Source organism: Mesoplodon densirostris, chromosome 11 (assembly GCF_025265405.1).
Source record: "Mesoplodon densirostris isolate mMesDen1 chromosome 11, mMesDen1 primary haplotype, whole genome shotgun sequence".
Taxonomy (NCBI): Eukaryota; Metazoa; Chordata; class Mammalia; order Artiodactyla; family Ziphiidae; genus Mesoplodon; species Mesoplodon densirostris.
This window is the reverse complement of record NC_082671.1, coordinates 7473374-7488186: the sequence shown is the minus strand read 5'-3', so window position 1 is coordinate 7488186 and position 14813 is coordinate 7473374. Positions and strand designations below refer to the sequence as shown.

General features: G+C 50.0%; 1 protein-coding gene across 1 annotated transcript in view; it reads left to right on the top strand.

Annotated features, from left to right (window-relative positions):
* The window catches only part of VWF (von Willebrand factor), a 133454-nt gene that overhangs the window by 94512 nt on the left and 24129 nt on the right, over positions 1 to 14813 (top strand). Inside the window, exons 33-39 of the mRNA XM_060111711.1 lie at positions 199 to 376; positions 2228 to 2448; positions 3605 to 3797; positions 3988 to 4329; positions 6008 to 6207; positions 12533 to 12635; positions 12993 to 13067. Of these exons, the coding sequence (XP_059967694.1) occupies positions 199 to 376; positions 2228 to 2448; positions 3605 to 3797; positions 3988 to 4329; positions 6008 to 6207; positions 12533 to 12635; positions 12993 to 13067 (1312 nt within the window). The remainder of the gene's footprint in view (positions 1 to 198; positions 377 to 2227; positions 2449 to 3604; positions 3798 to 3987; positions 4330 to 6007; positions 6208 to 12532; positions 12636 to 12992; positions 13068 to 14813) is intronic.

The window sequence follows — 14813 nt, the reverse complement described above, 5'->3', positions numbered from 1 at the left end:
AGCCTTTTCTTTTTTTTTTTTTAAATTTTGGTTGTGGTTGGGGTGGATCCACCTGTAAATCCTATGTTCTGTATCCTGTCTCCTTGCCATTTAGGCCCAAGGCCTAGTTAGTCTATGTTTTCCAAGGGGGTCAGTTGCCTGGTGGATGTTGAAGTGCCTCATTCCATTCCCTGCCTGAACCTGGTTCTTTCTCTGCAGCCCGGGGACATCTGGACCTTGCCAGATCGGTGCCACACAGTGACCTGCCTGCCAGATGGCCAGACCTTGCTGAATAGTCACCGGGTCAACTGTGACCAGCAGCTGCAGCCTTCCTGCCCCAACAGCCAGTCCCCGATCAGGGTGGAAGAGGCCTGTGGCTGCCGCTGGACCTGCCCCTGTGAGTTCTCTGCTTCTCCAGCTTGGACGGTGTTCAAGGCGCAGTGCTTTTCGCTTGGCCGTGCAGAGAGGTAGACCAGAAGCCCGTTTCCCCCTGCACCCACGTTCCCTCCCTCTCGTGACCCTGGGACGTGTTTCCGTTCAGCCCCAGGGCTCCCTGTTCCCTTCCTGTGCCTTTTGGAGGGCACTTCCCCAGATAATGCATAGCCAGAAGGAAGAATTGATTTTCTGAGGTCAGTGCTCAGCTTGGCTGTTGACGAGTCACCCTTAGGGGGTCTAGGCAGTGCAGGTACAGCGGTGAGAGAGAAGACCCCAGGAAGCTCCCCCATCATACCTGTAGGTGTTTGAGCGTTGGATGCAGGGTGTACCATCATAGTGGCCTGGTTTAAGAGGGGGACATAGTCAACGCCATCACATGCAGACCTATGGGGAGCATTCATCCGTGGGGTGGGCTAGCCCTCTGTCTCATGGTTGGGAGAAATATTTGCTTATGGCGATCCCTGCTCAGCAGTGGGTGGATCAAGATGATTATGATGAACAGACACAACTTGTGGGCTGAAGTCAAAACTGTATCTTGTATCTCACTCTCCCTTTAGAATTTATTGAGTGGGATAAATTTCCTTTTTGCCTGGATGAGAACTCTACCAGACCTCATATCGTTTCTGTTTATTTATAAAGAGTTCTGTGGTTGCTTTAAGTCGTCAAACACAGTCTTAATTTGGTAATTAGATGCCCACTCTCGGGTAATAATCAAGACTTGGAACTTGAGTTAGAGTTGAAACACCTCCCTAATCCCTGTGTGGGCTCCTGGCCTCTGGGAAAGGGGTGTAGTCAGCCTCCCTCCAGCTTGGAGTCTGGAGAGGGAGGAGCTGGAAGTGGCTTCTCAAAGTTCTTATGTGACTGGTGGTTCTGTGAGGGGCCCTGCACTCACTGGCCTGGCAGGTGTTGAAGGCAGCAGCTTTTTCTTACCAGCTCTCAGGAGTGGTCCTTTGATATCAGCTGCATATTCTATATTCTTTCGCTGTCTGCTGCTTCACCCTGCCATCCTTCTGGGTTTTTTGTTTTGTTTTGTTATTTTTTTTAGTTTATTTATTTGTTTGTTTTTGCATCCAACCCCTCATAGTCTCTCTTTCTCTCTCTCTTTTGACGTCCTCCTTACTGTGTAGCAGAAGTTCTCTTAGGATCCCTTTTTTTTTTTTTTTTTTTTTGCGGTACACAGGCCTCTCACTGTTGTGGCCCCTCCCGTTGCGGAGCACAGGCTCCGGACGCACAGGCTCAGCGGCCGTGGCTCACGGGCCCAGCCGCTCCGCGGCATGTGGGATCTTCCCGGACCGGGGCACGAACCCGTGTCCCCTGCATCGGCAGGTGGACTCTCAACCACTGCGCCACCAGGGAAGCCCAGGATCACTTTTAGAACAACCCTGGGCCATCATTCCTCTGTAGACCCTACACAGAATACACGTAATGTAGTTTCAGAACTGCTAACCAATACCTTTATGAAAAACAAATCTACTAACTAGAGTACACATTTGTGCACAATTCTTTTTGTCTTCAGCCTTTGGGTATATAGTAAATTTTTCCCCAAAGTTATTTAGGCTGGTTTCCCCGCTCCCTTCTGTGTACTTATGTTATTCTTTTCATTGTATCTGTTTGTATTCCATTTTGAATTCTACTTACTGCCATCCGAGCTGATTCTCTTTGTTTTCTGTATGTGAAGCATTCACATGGTTTTCAATGTCAGAAGTCTATGGAAAGATGTACTCGCAAGTCTCCCTATCAGTCCAAAGAACGCAGAGGAGACAGGAGAGGAAGTCTGGACAGGTCACGTCCATCCTTTGCTCTCTCCGTCCAGGTGTCTGCACTGGCAGCTCTACTCGGCACATCGTGACCTTTGATGGACAGCACTTCAAGCTGACTGGCAACTGCTCGTACGTCTTATTTCACAACAAGGAGCAAGACCTGGAGGTGCTGCTCCATAACGATGCCTGCAGCGCCGGGGCAAGGCAGGCCTGCATGAAGTCCATCGAGCTGAAACATAACGGTGTCTCGGTTGAGCTCCGCAGCAACATGGAGGTAGGAGGTGCTTTCTGTGAGTCCCGTAATGTGGCAGCGGCAGACCCTTGGGGAGGCCACATGGACCCGGTGGCAGTTGGTTTTAGCTGGTGCTCCTGTTGGGGACTCGGCCTCCTGCCCTGTGAGCAGAGCGCCACCTTTGTAGGAGGGGCTCATTGCTATCTTCCTCGTGGTGTAATTTCATGTCATTTTGGGTCCAGATTTGGAAGAAAGGGTCCATTTTCGATAGCATGACTTTGTGAATGCAGTGCCAGTTTCTGGCCCTGGTAGAAGAATGGGGGTGACACCAGGCTGTTTGCCCAGGAGGCATTATGTGCCCTGTACCCAGGGCCTGTGAACCTTCCAAAGGAAAATAGTTAGGGCCTATGAAAATATTCTGGGCCCAAACAAAATGTGTGGACCCAAGATTCAAAAAGAAAACTGCCAAACTGATAAAAAATAAATGTTTGATTCGATGTTTACAAGAGGTTGCTTTATGCCAACTTCTTTACACGTTCATTTAGAAATCGTAAATATTTCATTACGTGAAAGCAGCTTATGGGTTAGATGTTCTCCTCTTGCAAGAATTCTTGAACGTGCACAGTGATTGCTGAAAAATCACAGCTTGCCATATATTAAATGAGTAGCTCATAGGCAAAAATATAAAAATCAAAAGGATAAAAAGCCTTCTAAAATTTTTACAGCAAAAATTATATTCATTGTGGGATGTGAGTATATTTTAATAGGTTTGATAAGATATATTGTGGGGCCTCCAAAGAGCTAGCCAATCAAATCAAATCAAGTCTTAAAGTAGTCCTATGAGATGCTCCTGGAGATAGGGCACTGACCAGTTGGCGAATAAACAACTTCCCCAGCTTTTCTTGAGGCGTCATCTTCCCTGTCGAGTGACTCAAGTTTCCTCTTAATCCCTGGGCTTTCGGGTTCCAGATGCATGGCCGTCTGTTCAGTGTTACAAGAGTCCACTCTTTTGCCAAGCTCTGCAAAGCTCCTTTGTCTTTGAAGAGCTGCTGGCAAATGTCCGTGTTTGTGGATAACAGTGGACTTGAGTGGGGTGAATGTGTAGGAACTGTCAGGAACTTTGGAAAGTGGCTAAGAGTGAAACCCTAGGATTCCTTGTTGCCCTGACTACTGATGGGTGGTTTTCTTCTTTGGGCAGGTGGTGGTGAATGGGAAGCTGGTCCCTGCCCCTTACGTGGGTGGGGACATGGAGGTCAGTGTCTATGGTGCCCTTATGTATGAGGTCAGACTCAAGCATCTGGGCCACATCCTCACCTTCACCCCACAAAACAACGAGTTCCAGCTGCACTTGAACCCCAAGACCTTTGCCTCAAAGATGTACGGTCTCTGTGGTAAGAATATCTTCTGACTCTCCTCCCTGACGTAAACCCTCCTTGCTTTGTCCTCAGGGCCCTTGGCCACTGCTATTTCTGGGTCCAGTAGTAAGGTTCAGACACTGGCGGTGATGGAGAATGGCCAGGTCTCCGGCCTCAAGGGGTTGGCCCGCTGGGCTCCTAACCATGTCTTGCCTTGCTTGTCTAGGCACCTGTGATGAGAATGGGGCCAATGACTTCATGCTGAGGGACGGCACAGTCACCTCAGACTGGAAGACGCTGGTCCAGGAGTGGACGGTGCAGCAGCCGGGGCAGACATGCCTGCTGGGTCCCGAGGAGCCATGTCCCGTCTCCAGGGGCTCCCACTGCCAGGTCCTCCTCTCGGAGCTGTTTGCCGAGTGCCACGCAGTCCTTGACCCGGCCACATTTCACGCCATCTGCCAGCAGGACAGTTGCCACCAGGAGCAAGTGTGTGAGGCCATTGCCTCTTATGCCCACCTCTGTCGGACCAAGGGGGTGTGTGTCGACTGGAGGACTCCCGATTTCTGTGGTGAGTCTCCTTAGGCACCCCCAAATGCTGTGAAGACCAACAAATGGGGGACCTGCTCAGCCTCTCTGGGCCTCACGTTCTTTATCTGGGCAACGAAGATCAAAATCTCTGGATTTCCTGTTTCCTAGGATTCCATTCAGGATCAAATAAGATGGTAGATGTATAAGTAATTTGAACATAGAATTTCTATGTAATGAATTTCTATGTAAATGAAAGTGTGGTCCTTTCTAGCAGTGGTTCTGCAGTTCATACAAATGTGATTTTAATGTATTAGACACATCCAGGCAACAGCAAAGTACAGACTAAGCAGTCACCTTGAATTTGGAATTGCACCAAGCATTAGCAAAGGCTCACAGAGCAGCCCATGCCTGAACAGGATTTTGAAGTGTGAGTGGAATTTTGCCATTTGAATACCAAGAAGCCTTCTTCATTACAACCACCACAGGACTGCTAGTGTAGACACCTCCCAAGGTCAGCTTCCTTACTTGGACTTGGCATGTATTTAATATTTAACAGGTCAGGGATACCAAAATGAATCAGACATGGCTCCTGCTCTCAGGGGGTGCTGGAGTGATAAGAACACTGAACTTCAACATCCTCAGTTTCTAATGTAATCCCTGACCTTTTTTTTGAGGGAAATCAATGTGTACAAGCATCTCAGAGTCTCCGAGTTTATTATTATAATGCTGTCACAACTTTAACTGGGGCTGGAGGACTTGGGCATCCTAGCCCCAGCTCAGCTGGTCATCAGCTATTTCCTTAGTCTTTCTGGGCCTCAGTTTCTGCATCTTGGAATGAGATAGTTGGACTAGACAACCCCCAGGTGTCTTTGGGGCTCTGGTTTTCCAAGTCCCCGTGGATGACACAGTCTCCTTTCAACCTACCTGCAGATTAAGGGGAAAATGTTAGTTTCTGAGTTACCGATCACACCTTCTCTGCTTATTAATTTGTCTACTTCCAGGCAATTTGTCGTGCATTTATAGGAAAGTCTTCGGTGCTCTAAATGCTTGGAAGCCTTCTCTACCACCTGCCTTGGCACCGTGAAAATGGGAGGAAGGGGTTGAGCAGGACCAGAGTGGGAGAAGTGGATCACTTTGTAGCTTTTCTCCCAGGGCAGCCCTCCATAGCTGTGGATTCCTTATTCAAGTTTAAGAGAATTTTCGAAGCATTAAACATGTGTGTATTCAAAGAAAAGAACCCTAGAACTTCCTAAGGATACACAGGTTCACATGGTCAGTTGGGATTAAATTTGGCTACAAGTAGGAGAGAAGTAAAATTCTGTGTCCCACAGCTGATCAGAGGGAGGCAGTCCCAGCTCTTCCTGGGTCTCGAAGTGGATTCTAGTTCTTTGCTCCGTCCTCAGTTGGGTGTGCTTTTTCCTCACGGTTTAAGATGGAGCTTTTAAGAGTCTACACTTGCTCTTACAGTTCATTGGTCAGAACGTAATCACATGACTGCACTTAGTTGCAAGGGAGGTTGGGAAATGTAGTCTTTATTCTGTGTGGCCACGTGCCCGGCTTGAAGGTCTGTTTCTATGGAAGATGGAGAGAATGAAAATTGGTGGAAACTAGCAGTTTCTGACCCAGCACGTTTGTCAGATGATCAACTGCCTTGAAGCTGAACCACTTCCCTCTGGTTGGTGCAGACCCTTGAGGGTGACCCCCTTCTCTGTCTGCAGCTGTGCCGTGCCCACCATCCCTGGTCTACCACCACTGTGAGCGCGGCTGCCCCCGCCAATGTGAGGGCAACTCGAGCTCCTGTGGGGACCATCCCTCAGAAGGCTGCTTCTGCCCCCTGCACCAAGTGCTGCTGGAAGGCAGCTGTGTCCCCGAGGAGGCCTGCACCCAGTGCGTCGGTGACGACGGGATCCGGCACCAGGTAGGAGCCCTGGCCTCTCGCCCCCCGTGGGGCCAGTAGGGGGAAGTGTTCACCCGTGATTGGCCCCTTCTAACCTTGGCTGCAGGGCTCTGCTCTCCAGGGGGGTCCCTGAGGGATAAAAAGACAGTACGGCATAATGGCTTTGGAGTCAGACACATCTTGGTTCAAAACCCGGATCTGTCATGGGTTAGCTGTGTGATCAAACACCAGAGTGTAACAACACATTACTACCATTACTATATTTATCATTATATCTATGTTAGTAGAATGCTAGGAACCCAGGAGGAGATGGGAAAAGAATATTTTATATGGTGATGTCTACCATTATTAAGATATATTAGGTACCTTACATTGTACTAAGCACTATATATTCATTATTTCAACATTTTTCAAAGGTGTGTTTAGCAGGCAAGGTATTGACAGTTACCTGTGGTCAAGAGGTTTTAAAGAACACCAGCTAAGCAAGTTAGACGGGTTTCTTTATTGCAGGATTCTTTAGAGCTTTTGATATGCTAATGTACATTGCAATTTTTTGCTTCTCAGACTTATTAGACTATAGAATTGTGTGTGTGTGTGTGTGTGTGTAGCATCCCCTCTCATAAATACTCACAAAACACCTATGAGAAAATGAAGGCTTAGAGAGCTTGGTACCTTGCCCATGGATGCAGTTTGTAGGAGATGGGGTTGGGAGTTGGAGTTAGTATTTGAAGCTCTGTCTGATTCCAAAGAGCTTGCTCTTTTCGATACATGAAATTTCCCTTTTGCTAGGTCCCCTTTGGGCTGATTTTCTTGGAAGTCATTGAGTCATCAAGTCATCAGTTCTCTTAGCCTTTCAGGTATCATTATTTTGAAAGGCTATTCATTTACCAAACTCCCTCATCTTGGACTCAGATGGCTGTCATATCTCTTCAAAGTTGCCAATGTGTGTATTGTAGTACCTGGGGCAGTGTGTGTCTGTGGACCTGTGAGTATGGGCAGTGGTCCTGCCTTTCAAACTGGCAGTGATACCACAGAGCCTGGTAGAGGGGGAGCACATTTGGCTTCTAGCAAAGGAGGATGTGTTCTGTGACCATGGGCTGCACTCAAGACCTAACATCTCCATCATCACCAGGGAAGACCTCCATCACTAAGTGGACCAGGTCAGGTGACTTAACACTGTACTTGATCAGAACTAGGAGAACACACGGTGAAGCTAACTAACCAACTGGAGAATGATGAAAACAATCATTCCAGGATTACACTCCTCTGTCGCTGCCCTCGGAAGCTAGGAAATGGACCATTTCATTTGATTCTCCCCAAAGCTCCATAGGGTAATTATTACATGTCCCTCTGAATGGGAAACTGAGGCTCAGATGACAAGAGGTGATTTAAAAGACCCTGTGCACTACACCAGGTCACCCTATAGTGTCCAAGCCCTGCCATTGGTCTCACGGGAACTGTGAGCTAAACTCTGAGCTGACTGGGTGTCCTTGTAAGCATGGCACCAATAAGGCGATTACTTGGATGGTCCCACTGGCTCTGTTGTGTTGCTGGGCTTTAGCCTGGCGGATCCCGTTTGTTCTCACAGTGTAATAGGTAAACCAGGAGAGAAGCCCAGTCACACTCTGCTGCCATATTTCAGCTGGCCAAATTAAGTAACTGCCTGTACCGTAATGTTCCCCCAAAGAGTTGACAAAACCTTACATTGCTCTCCCTGACTTGCACAGCTCCTGGACTCCCGCTGGACGCAGATGACGTGTACCATTGCCCTGGGGTGCTGACACCCAGTGGTCATTTCAGGCTGGTTTTGCCGTTGGTGGCAAGGTGCTCTCAGAGGCAGTCAGCAATGGTCTCTACCCCCTTCCTTGGAATCCTCGAGATCAGAAGGAAGCTCAAGTTTGCATTTCTGGCTCTCTGTGAGTCAGGTGTCTGCAGGGACCCGAAGGCGGGAGGCTTGTGAATTTTATCCTAGGGTCTCTGCCCCCTTCCCCACTCCTCCTCTCCGACCCTTTTCCCTGCTCCCTGCCCCTTCCGTCCCACACACTGGAATATGCATCAGAGTTGTATGAAGAGGGCATCCAAATAGTGCAGTGTTTTGACATAGATACAGTCTGATAAATACATTTTAAAATCAAGCGACATAAAATTAGTTAATAAAAAACTATGAAGGGAACACAGCTGGTTTTAGTTATTTCAGAAAATATAGTTTAAACGGATGAAGACAAATATCCAGCCAGTCCAGCTTTGACTATCAAAGTAGAGAGGGAATAAAAATCTAATATGAAGAACATTTCCATTAAGTGAATTTTCTTGAAACTGAAGAATAAAGCCCAGAAAGCTTTTCTTCGGGGAAATAATCCAGGGTAGAAATCTCTTGTGGTGATTTTGGAAGGGCAAACTATTTACCAGTTTCCATAGCTCTTGTTTATTTTACAAAATGCACTCTGCCTTTGTAGCCAGCTGTAAAGGGATCCGGGGCCATGCATGGGCTGTCCCGCCTTGCCCCCCGCCGCCCCCCCCGCCTCCGCTGTGCTGGGCCAGCGCTGCTTCAGCTCCACTGGGGATTGCCTGCATCACCCAGATGGTCTGCTGAGCCTTGTCTCCTCTCTGTTCTGTAGTGGCTCAGCGCTGACATTTAATTTGCATCTTCCCTCAAATCCTGGCCGGGGTGGGTGGTGCCTGGTGACTTGCTGAGTGCCTGCTTTGACCTTGGGCTCTGAAGACTTCAGTTTTCCCTTGCTGCATTCTCTGCAGGTCGTTCTCCTGTCATCTTTATTTAATCTTTAACTCCAGCCAGGTCGCTTACCTGTTCTGTCCAGGTAACAGTCCTGCACCAGGCCCTGGAACCTGGGGGCTGAGACAGGGCTGCCTGGAGTTGGCCTGTCCTGATGCAGGAGTGCCCTCTGCTGGCCGATTGGCTGCATAATGCGCCCGGTGTACTGCTGTAAGGTTGGCCGCGGTTGCTTTTAGAAGCTTAGCCTTTGCCAGACAGGGCTCTTTTTCAGGGGCCATAGATTCTGTGACCTGCCTCATTAAAGCTTCCTGGGAAAATGGAAATCCCTGGAAGAGGACGTTTAACACCTGCTTTTGGTCATCTATTGTGATGTTGCCAAGGAGAGTTGGAAAGCTGTATAATTCGTTCTTGAATTTTAGATGTCTGGAGTTCATTTTTAAAAAGAGAAAAAAAGGGACTTCCCTGGTGGCTCAGTGGATAAGACTCTGCACTCCCAATGCAGGGGGTCCGGGTTCGATTCCTGATCAGGGAACTAGATCCCACGTGCATGCTGCAACTGAGAGTTCGCATGCCACAACTAAGGAGCCTGCATGCCGCAACTAAGACCCAGTGCAACCAAAGAAAAAAAAAAAAAGAGAGAGAAAAAACTCCCCTAATACATAAACGTATATCTCCGTTCTTCTCTCATCACTTTTGCCACTTAAACGTCTAAATATAAATCCCTTGATTTATGGTTTTCTTGGCATCACCATCAGTGTAAAAGAGCAGGAAAGAGTCAGAGCAGAGAGAGTCCTGGGGAGACGTGTGAGCTCCCCCGCCTTCCTCTGCTCCGCCCAGCCTCGCCTGTCCCTGTGCCCCTCCCTGGGTCTCCCCAGCCCCTTGGAGAAGCTGGAATAGTAGCCGCTGCAGCCTCTGTTCTGTTTCCTGGTCCTCGTCCCTCCCTCTCCCCCCACTCGCTGGCACCCGCTCAAGGCTTGTCCTGGTTGAACTTCCTTCCCTCTGAGGCGGGTCCTGCTTACAGGGCCTCAGGGCTGCACCCTGCCCGCCAGGTTAAGCACAGCCTCCTGCAGTGGCCACGTCCCCAAGGATGTGAGGCCTCTCTGGAGCCCACAGCCCTAGCGAACTCTTCTTTTGCACTCCTGGCACTCCTTTTTTTTTTATTTTAAAAATCACCTTTGGGCTTCCCTGGTAGCGCAGTGGTTGAGAGTCCGCCTGCCGATGCAGGGGACGCAGGTTCGTGTCCCGGTCTGGGAAGATCCCACATGCTGTGGAGCGGCTGGGCCCGTGAGCCATGGCCGCTGAGCCTGCGCGTCCGGAGCCTGTGCTCCGCAACGGGAGAGGCCACAACAGTGAGAGGCCCGTGTACCGGAAAAAAAAAAAAAAAAAAAAAAGGAATGAAATTGAGTTATTTGTAGTGAGGGGGATGGACCTAGAGTCCACCTTTATGGAGAGTTCACAGACAGTAAACAGCACCAAATATAAATTTTCGATCTGATGAATTTTGACAAGTGCATTCGCCTGTAAAAACCGTCATCACGATGAAGATAATGAAATTTCCATCACCTGCGAAAGTTCCTTGATGCCCCTGTTTAATACACCCCCAGTCCCCACCTCCATCCCCAGGCAACAACTGGTCTGCTTTCTGTCAGTATAGATCTGTTTACATTTTCTGGAATTTTATGTAAATGGACTCATGCAGTATTTTGCTCCTTTTTTGCCTGGCTTCTTTCGCTCAACATAATACTCTCGAGATCCATCCACACTGTACGTTCCATAGTTTGTTTTTATGGCTGAGTAGTATTCCGTGGTGTGGATGCATCAAAATTGAGTGATCTCATTCACCTTCTCACGGGCAAGTCCTATTTCCTCGGCTTGACCGTCAGCCATTCGAGGGCTGGGACAGTGTACCCAGTGCCTGGCACTCCCACAGCCCCTCAGCGGGCTGGCCGAGCCTGGCGGCTATGGTTTGGAGAGAGAGCATGTGGTGTGCAGGGCCAGGATGCCGGGTCCAAACCCCGGCTGTGCCACCTGGTCAAGCTCCTGGTCTGTGCCTCAGTGTCATCACGGGTCAGTGTAAGTAATGGTCATACTCGCCCGATAGGGTTTATTAGAAGGAACGTACAATGAGTCAGTGTAAAGCCTTTGGGGAAATATCTTGAACGTGTTTCATGCTACGTATTACCGGGAAGCAGCAGAACACGGTGATAACAAGTGGATTCTGGGTCCGGATCCCATCTCTGCACTGCGACGGGGGTGACCCTGAGCAAGGGCCTCCGCTTTCTCCTTGGACAAGTGGGGATAACTAAGAATGTCCCGGTCGTGGGGCTGCGGGGAGGATTAAATGAGTCATTTACGTGAAGCCCTTAAACCATGTCACGTGACACTTGCCCCTCAGATGTGGGCTGTTACACGGATGCAGCAGAAGGTGTCAAGGGAAGCATCCAAGGTTTAATCCCGCAGGAGGACGGGCAGCCTGGGGAGGGGTTGACCCGGAGATGTCCCATCTCTCTCCCTCTCCGCGGCAGATGCTGATTGCGGACCATGGAAGCAGAGGGAATAAGTAAGACCTTCTTGACCGGGGGACTTTTTAGCGGCCTTTGAGCCGCTGGATAAGGAGGCGTTTATTCAGGGGTGACTTCACTGGAATTTCCCTTGACGGCCGAGCCCAAAGGGACCCAGTCCTGGCTCTGCAGTTCCATTTGTGCTCTTCACAGCCTCCTGCTGCTTTTTTTTTTTTTTTTTGCGGTACGTGGGCCTCTCACTGTTGTGGCCTCTCCCGTTGCGGAGCACAGGCTCCGGATGCGCAGTCTCAGCGGCCATGGCTCACGGGCCCAGCCGCTCCGCGGCATGTGGGATCTTCCCGGACCGGGGCACGAACCTGTGTCCCCTGCATCAGCAGGCGGACTCTCAACCACTGCGCCACCAGGGAAGCTCCTGCTTCTTGCACAGTTCTGGGAGGCAGGCTGGGGGGCCCTCCCCTCGCCTGGGAGGAAACGGGCAGTGGCACGGAGGGTGAAGCCAACCGACGTAGGAGTTGGGGGGCTTCCTGACTCTGAAGCCCTTGTGCAGTGGGGATGCCTGCTGCCCTGGTGACCCTCACCTGGAAACTGCACCCTGGTCTGGAGCGTCACCACCAGTCCCAGCAGTGTGAGGGTTCTGAGAGTTCGGCTGTCCCCGCTTCAGCTCTTCCTGCTGCATAGTCTTAAGTCCGTTGCAGAAATGAGTGGCATCTTTCTCAAGCTGCAGCCCAGCTTCTCCTTTGGCCTGGGAAGTGGCTGGCGGGGTGACACAGGAGTCCTCATTTTCTCGCCTTGCTTTGTTTTAGCGTCACCATCAGAAGGGCTGCGATGAAAGCTCCATGTTTTCTGAGACCTGGGGCTTGCCCTTCCCCTGAGTGTACGAAGCAGTGTGGGTGCCCCAGGCACCCCAGTCCTCTCCAGCTCCCTCCTCCTCAGGGTCCTCAGCATCTGTCAGCTTGTCTTGGTTCATCTGTGCAGCTCTGACCCAGGCGGGGCTCGGGCACTGGGCGTCCCCCAGGGAGACCAAGCCACGGGTGGGGGAACCCAACTTCCATGAAGTCCTGGGCCCTCTCTGAACCTTGTTCTCCCTCAGCTTCTGGAAACGTGGGTCCCAGACCACCAGCCCTGCCAGATCTGCACGTGCCTCAGCGGGCGGAAGGTCAACTGCACGACACAGCCCTGCCCCACAGCCAGAGGTGAGGCCCCTCCCTCAGGGCTCCCTCCAGGCCCCGAGGCCACCCTGTCTTCAGACCTGGTGGACCAGATCCACACGCGGATTCCCCATGCCAGCCCCACCCTGCTTGCCTCGCCGGGCTGGGCTCCCCTTCCTGCACGGGGGTAGAGCTCTCGGGGGCGGGTGTGTGTGTGTGTGTGCCCGCTCTGCTGTCCCCTCCTGGGCCCTCAGCCTCGGTCTCCCGAGGGCGCATCTGAGGGGACAGCCGAGCACACCGGGTGACTCATTGGTCAGCGGGCCTGGCTGGTTCCCGCGGCCGAGAGTCTGCAGTGGGCACCGCTGTCTCTTTCTCTGACCCCTGCGGCCTCTTCTCCCCCAGCGCCTGCGTGCGGCCCGTGCGAGGTGGCCCGTCTCCGGCAGAGCACGCAGCAGTGCTGCCCCGAGTACGAGTGTGGTATGTGTCACCCGTGGCATTTCTCGGCGTCCAACCCCAGCCCCGCCCCGGGGAGAGGGGGCCAAGGTGGTGGTGCTGAAGGGGCTCGTGGTCAGGAGCAGGGTGTGGATTTTCCAAAACCTGGAAAGAGTAGCCTCTGGAAAATAGGGTTTGTTTCCTAGAAAGATTCTGCTGTGACTTATTAAATGTAAGTTTTGAAAGCATTAAAAAAGAATGGGGTGCAATGTTCACAGCAACATTATTTGCAACAGCCAAGATATGGAAGCAACCTAAGCGACCATCAACAGATGAATGGGTAGGGAATTCCCTGGTGGTCCAGTGGTTAAGACTCCATGCTTCCATTGTGGGGGGCACGGGGTCGATCCCTTGTTGGGGAACTAAGATCCCAAGTGCTGCATGGCGTGGCCAAAAAATAGGAAAAAAACCCCACAAAACAGATGAATGGATAAAGAAGATGTGGTACATACATGCAATGGAATACTACTCAGGCATGAAAAGGAATAAGATTTTGCCACTTGCAGCGACATGGATGGACTTGGAGGGTATTATGCTTAGTGAAATGAGTCAGAGAAGGGCAAATGCTATATGCTATCACTTATATGTGGAATCTAAAACTACAACAAACTGGTGAATATAACAAAAATGAAACAGACTTACAGATATAGAGAACAAACTAGTGGTTACCAGTGGGGAGAGGGAAGGGGGGAGGGGCAAGATAGGGGCAGGGGAGTAAGAGGTACAAACTACTGTGTATAAAATAAATAAGCTACAAGGGTATATTGTACAGCACAGGGAATATAGCCAATATTTTATAACAACTATAAACGGAGTATAACCTTTAAAAATTGTGAATTGCTGTGCTGTACACCTGAAACATGTAATATTGTTATCAACCATGCCTCAAAAATAAAAGAATGGGGTAATCACTGGTGGGGGAGGTGCAAGGGATTTACTGCAGAGCCAGTTATGCCAGAGTAACTGTAGAAAAGGCCACACATGGGCACCTTGAGTTCAACACGTTATTTGTCAAAGGGTTTCATTATAGGCTTGCAACCTGCATTGTGAATAATGGGCTGAATAACGGTATAATTCACTGAATCCAGAGCTGATGGAATTCTGAGTAACACGGCAGGAAGTCTCTAGTGCTTTGTCCCCATCCTGTCCCAGGCGTTTATTAATTGTACAGATGAAGACATAAAGCACAGGCTTGTGAAGTTTGAGGCGATGAAACCTTTGAGGGAGAGCAGATAGATCAAGACGGTCCGAGGATCTAAAAAAGAAATCATCTGAGACATTGCTTTAGGCTGATGAAATTTATCAGGGATAAAGAGAAGCCTTATGTGGCAGGGTGGGGGTGAGGGGCGAATCTGACTGGAGAACAATTTAGTAAAAATAGGTCTTAGGATGTTAACAGTGGAGGGAACTGGGGGTCATTTAGTTCAAAGCCCTCATTTTGTGGACATTTTGAAGCTTCTCCAACGTGCCAGGCACTTTGCCTTCCATTATTTCAAGACATCAATAGACCGACCCTGTGAGGTAGACTGCCCACCTTACAGAAGATGATCCTGAAGTCTAGAGGGCTCAAGTGATTGGCCGAGATCTGGAGTCCCTGCAGATGACAAGAGTAATCAACATGAGTTTGTCCTATGGCTTGTATCTATCTATCTGTCTATCTACCTTTCTATCTATCTATCTATCTATCTATCTATCTATCTATCGTTCTATTATCTATCTATCTACCTATCT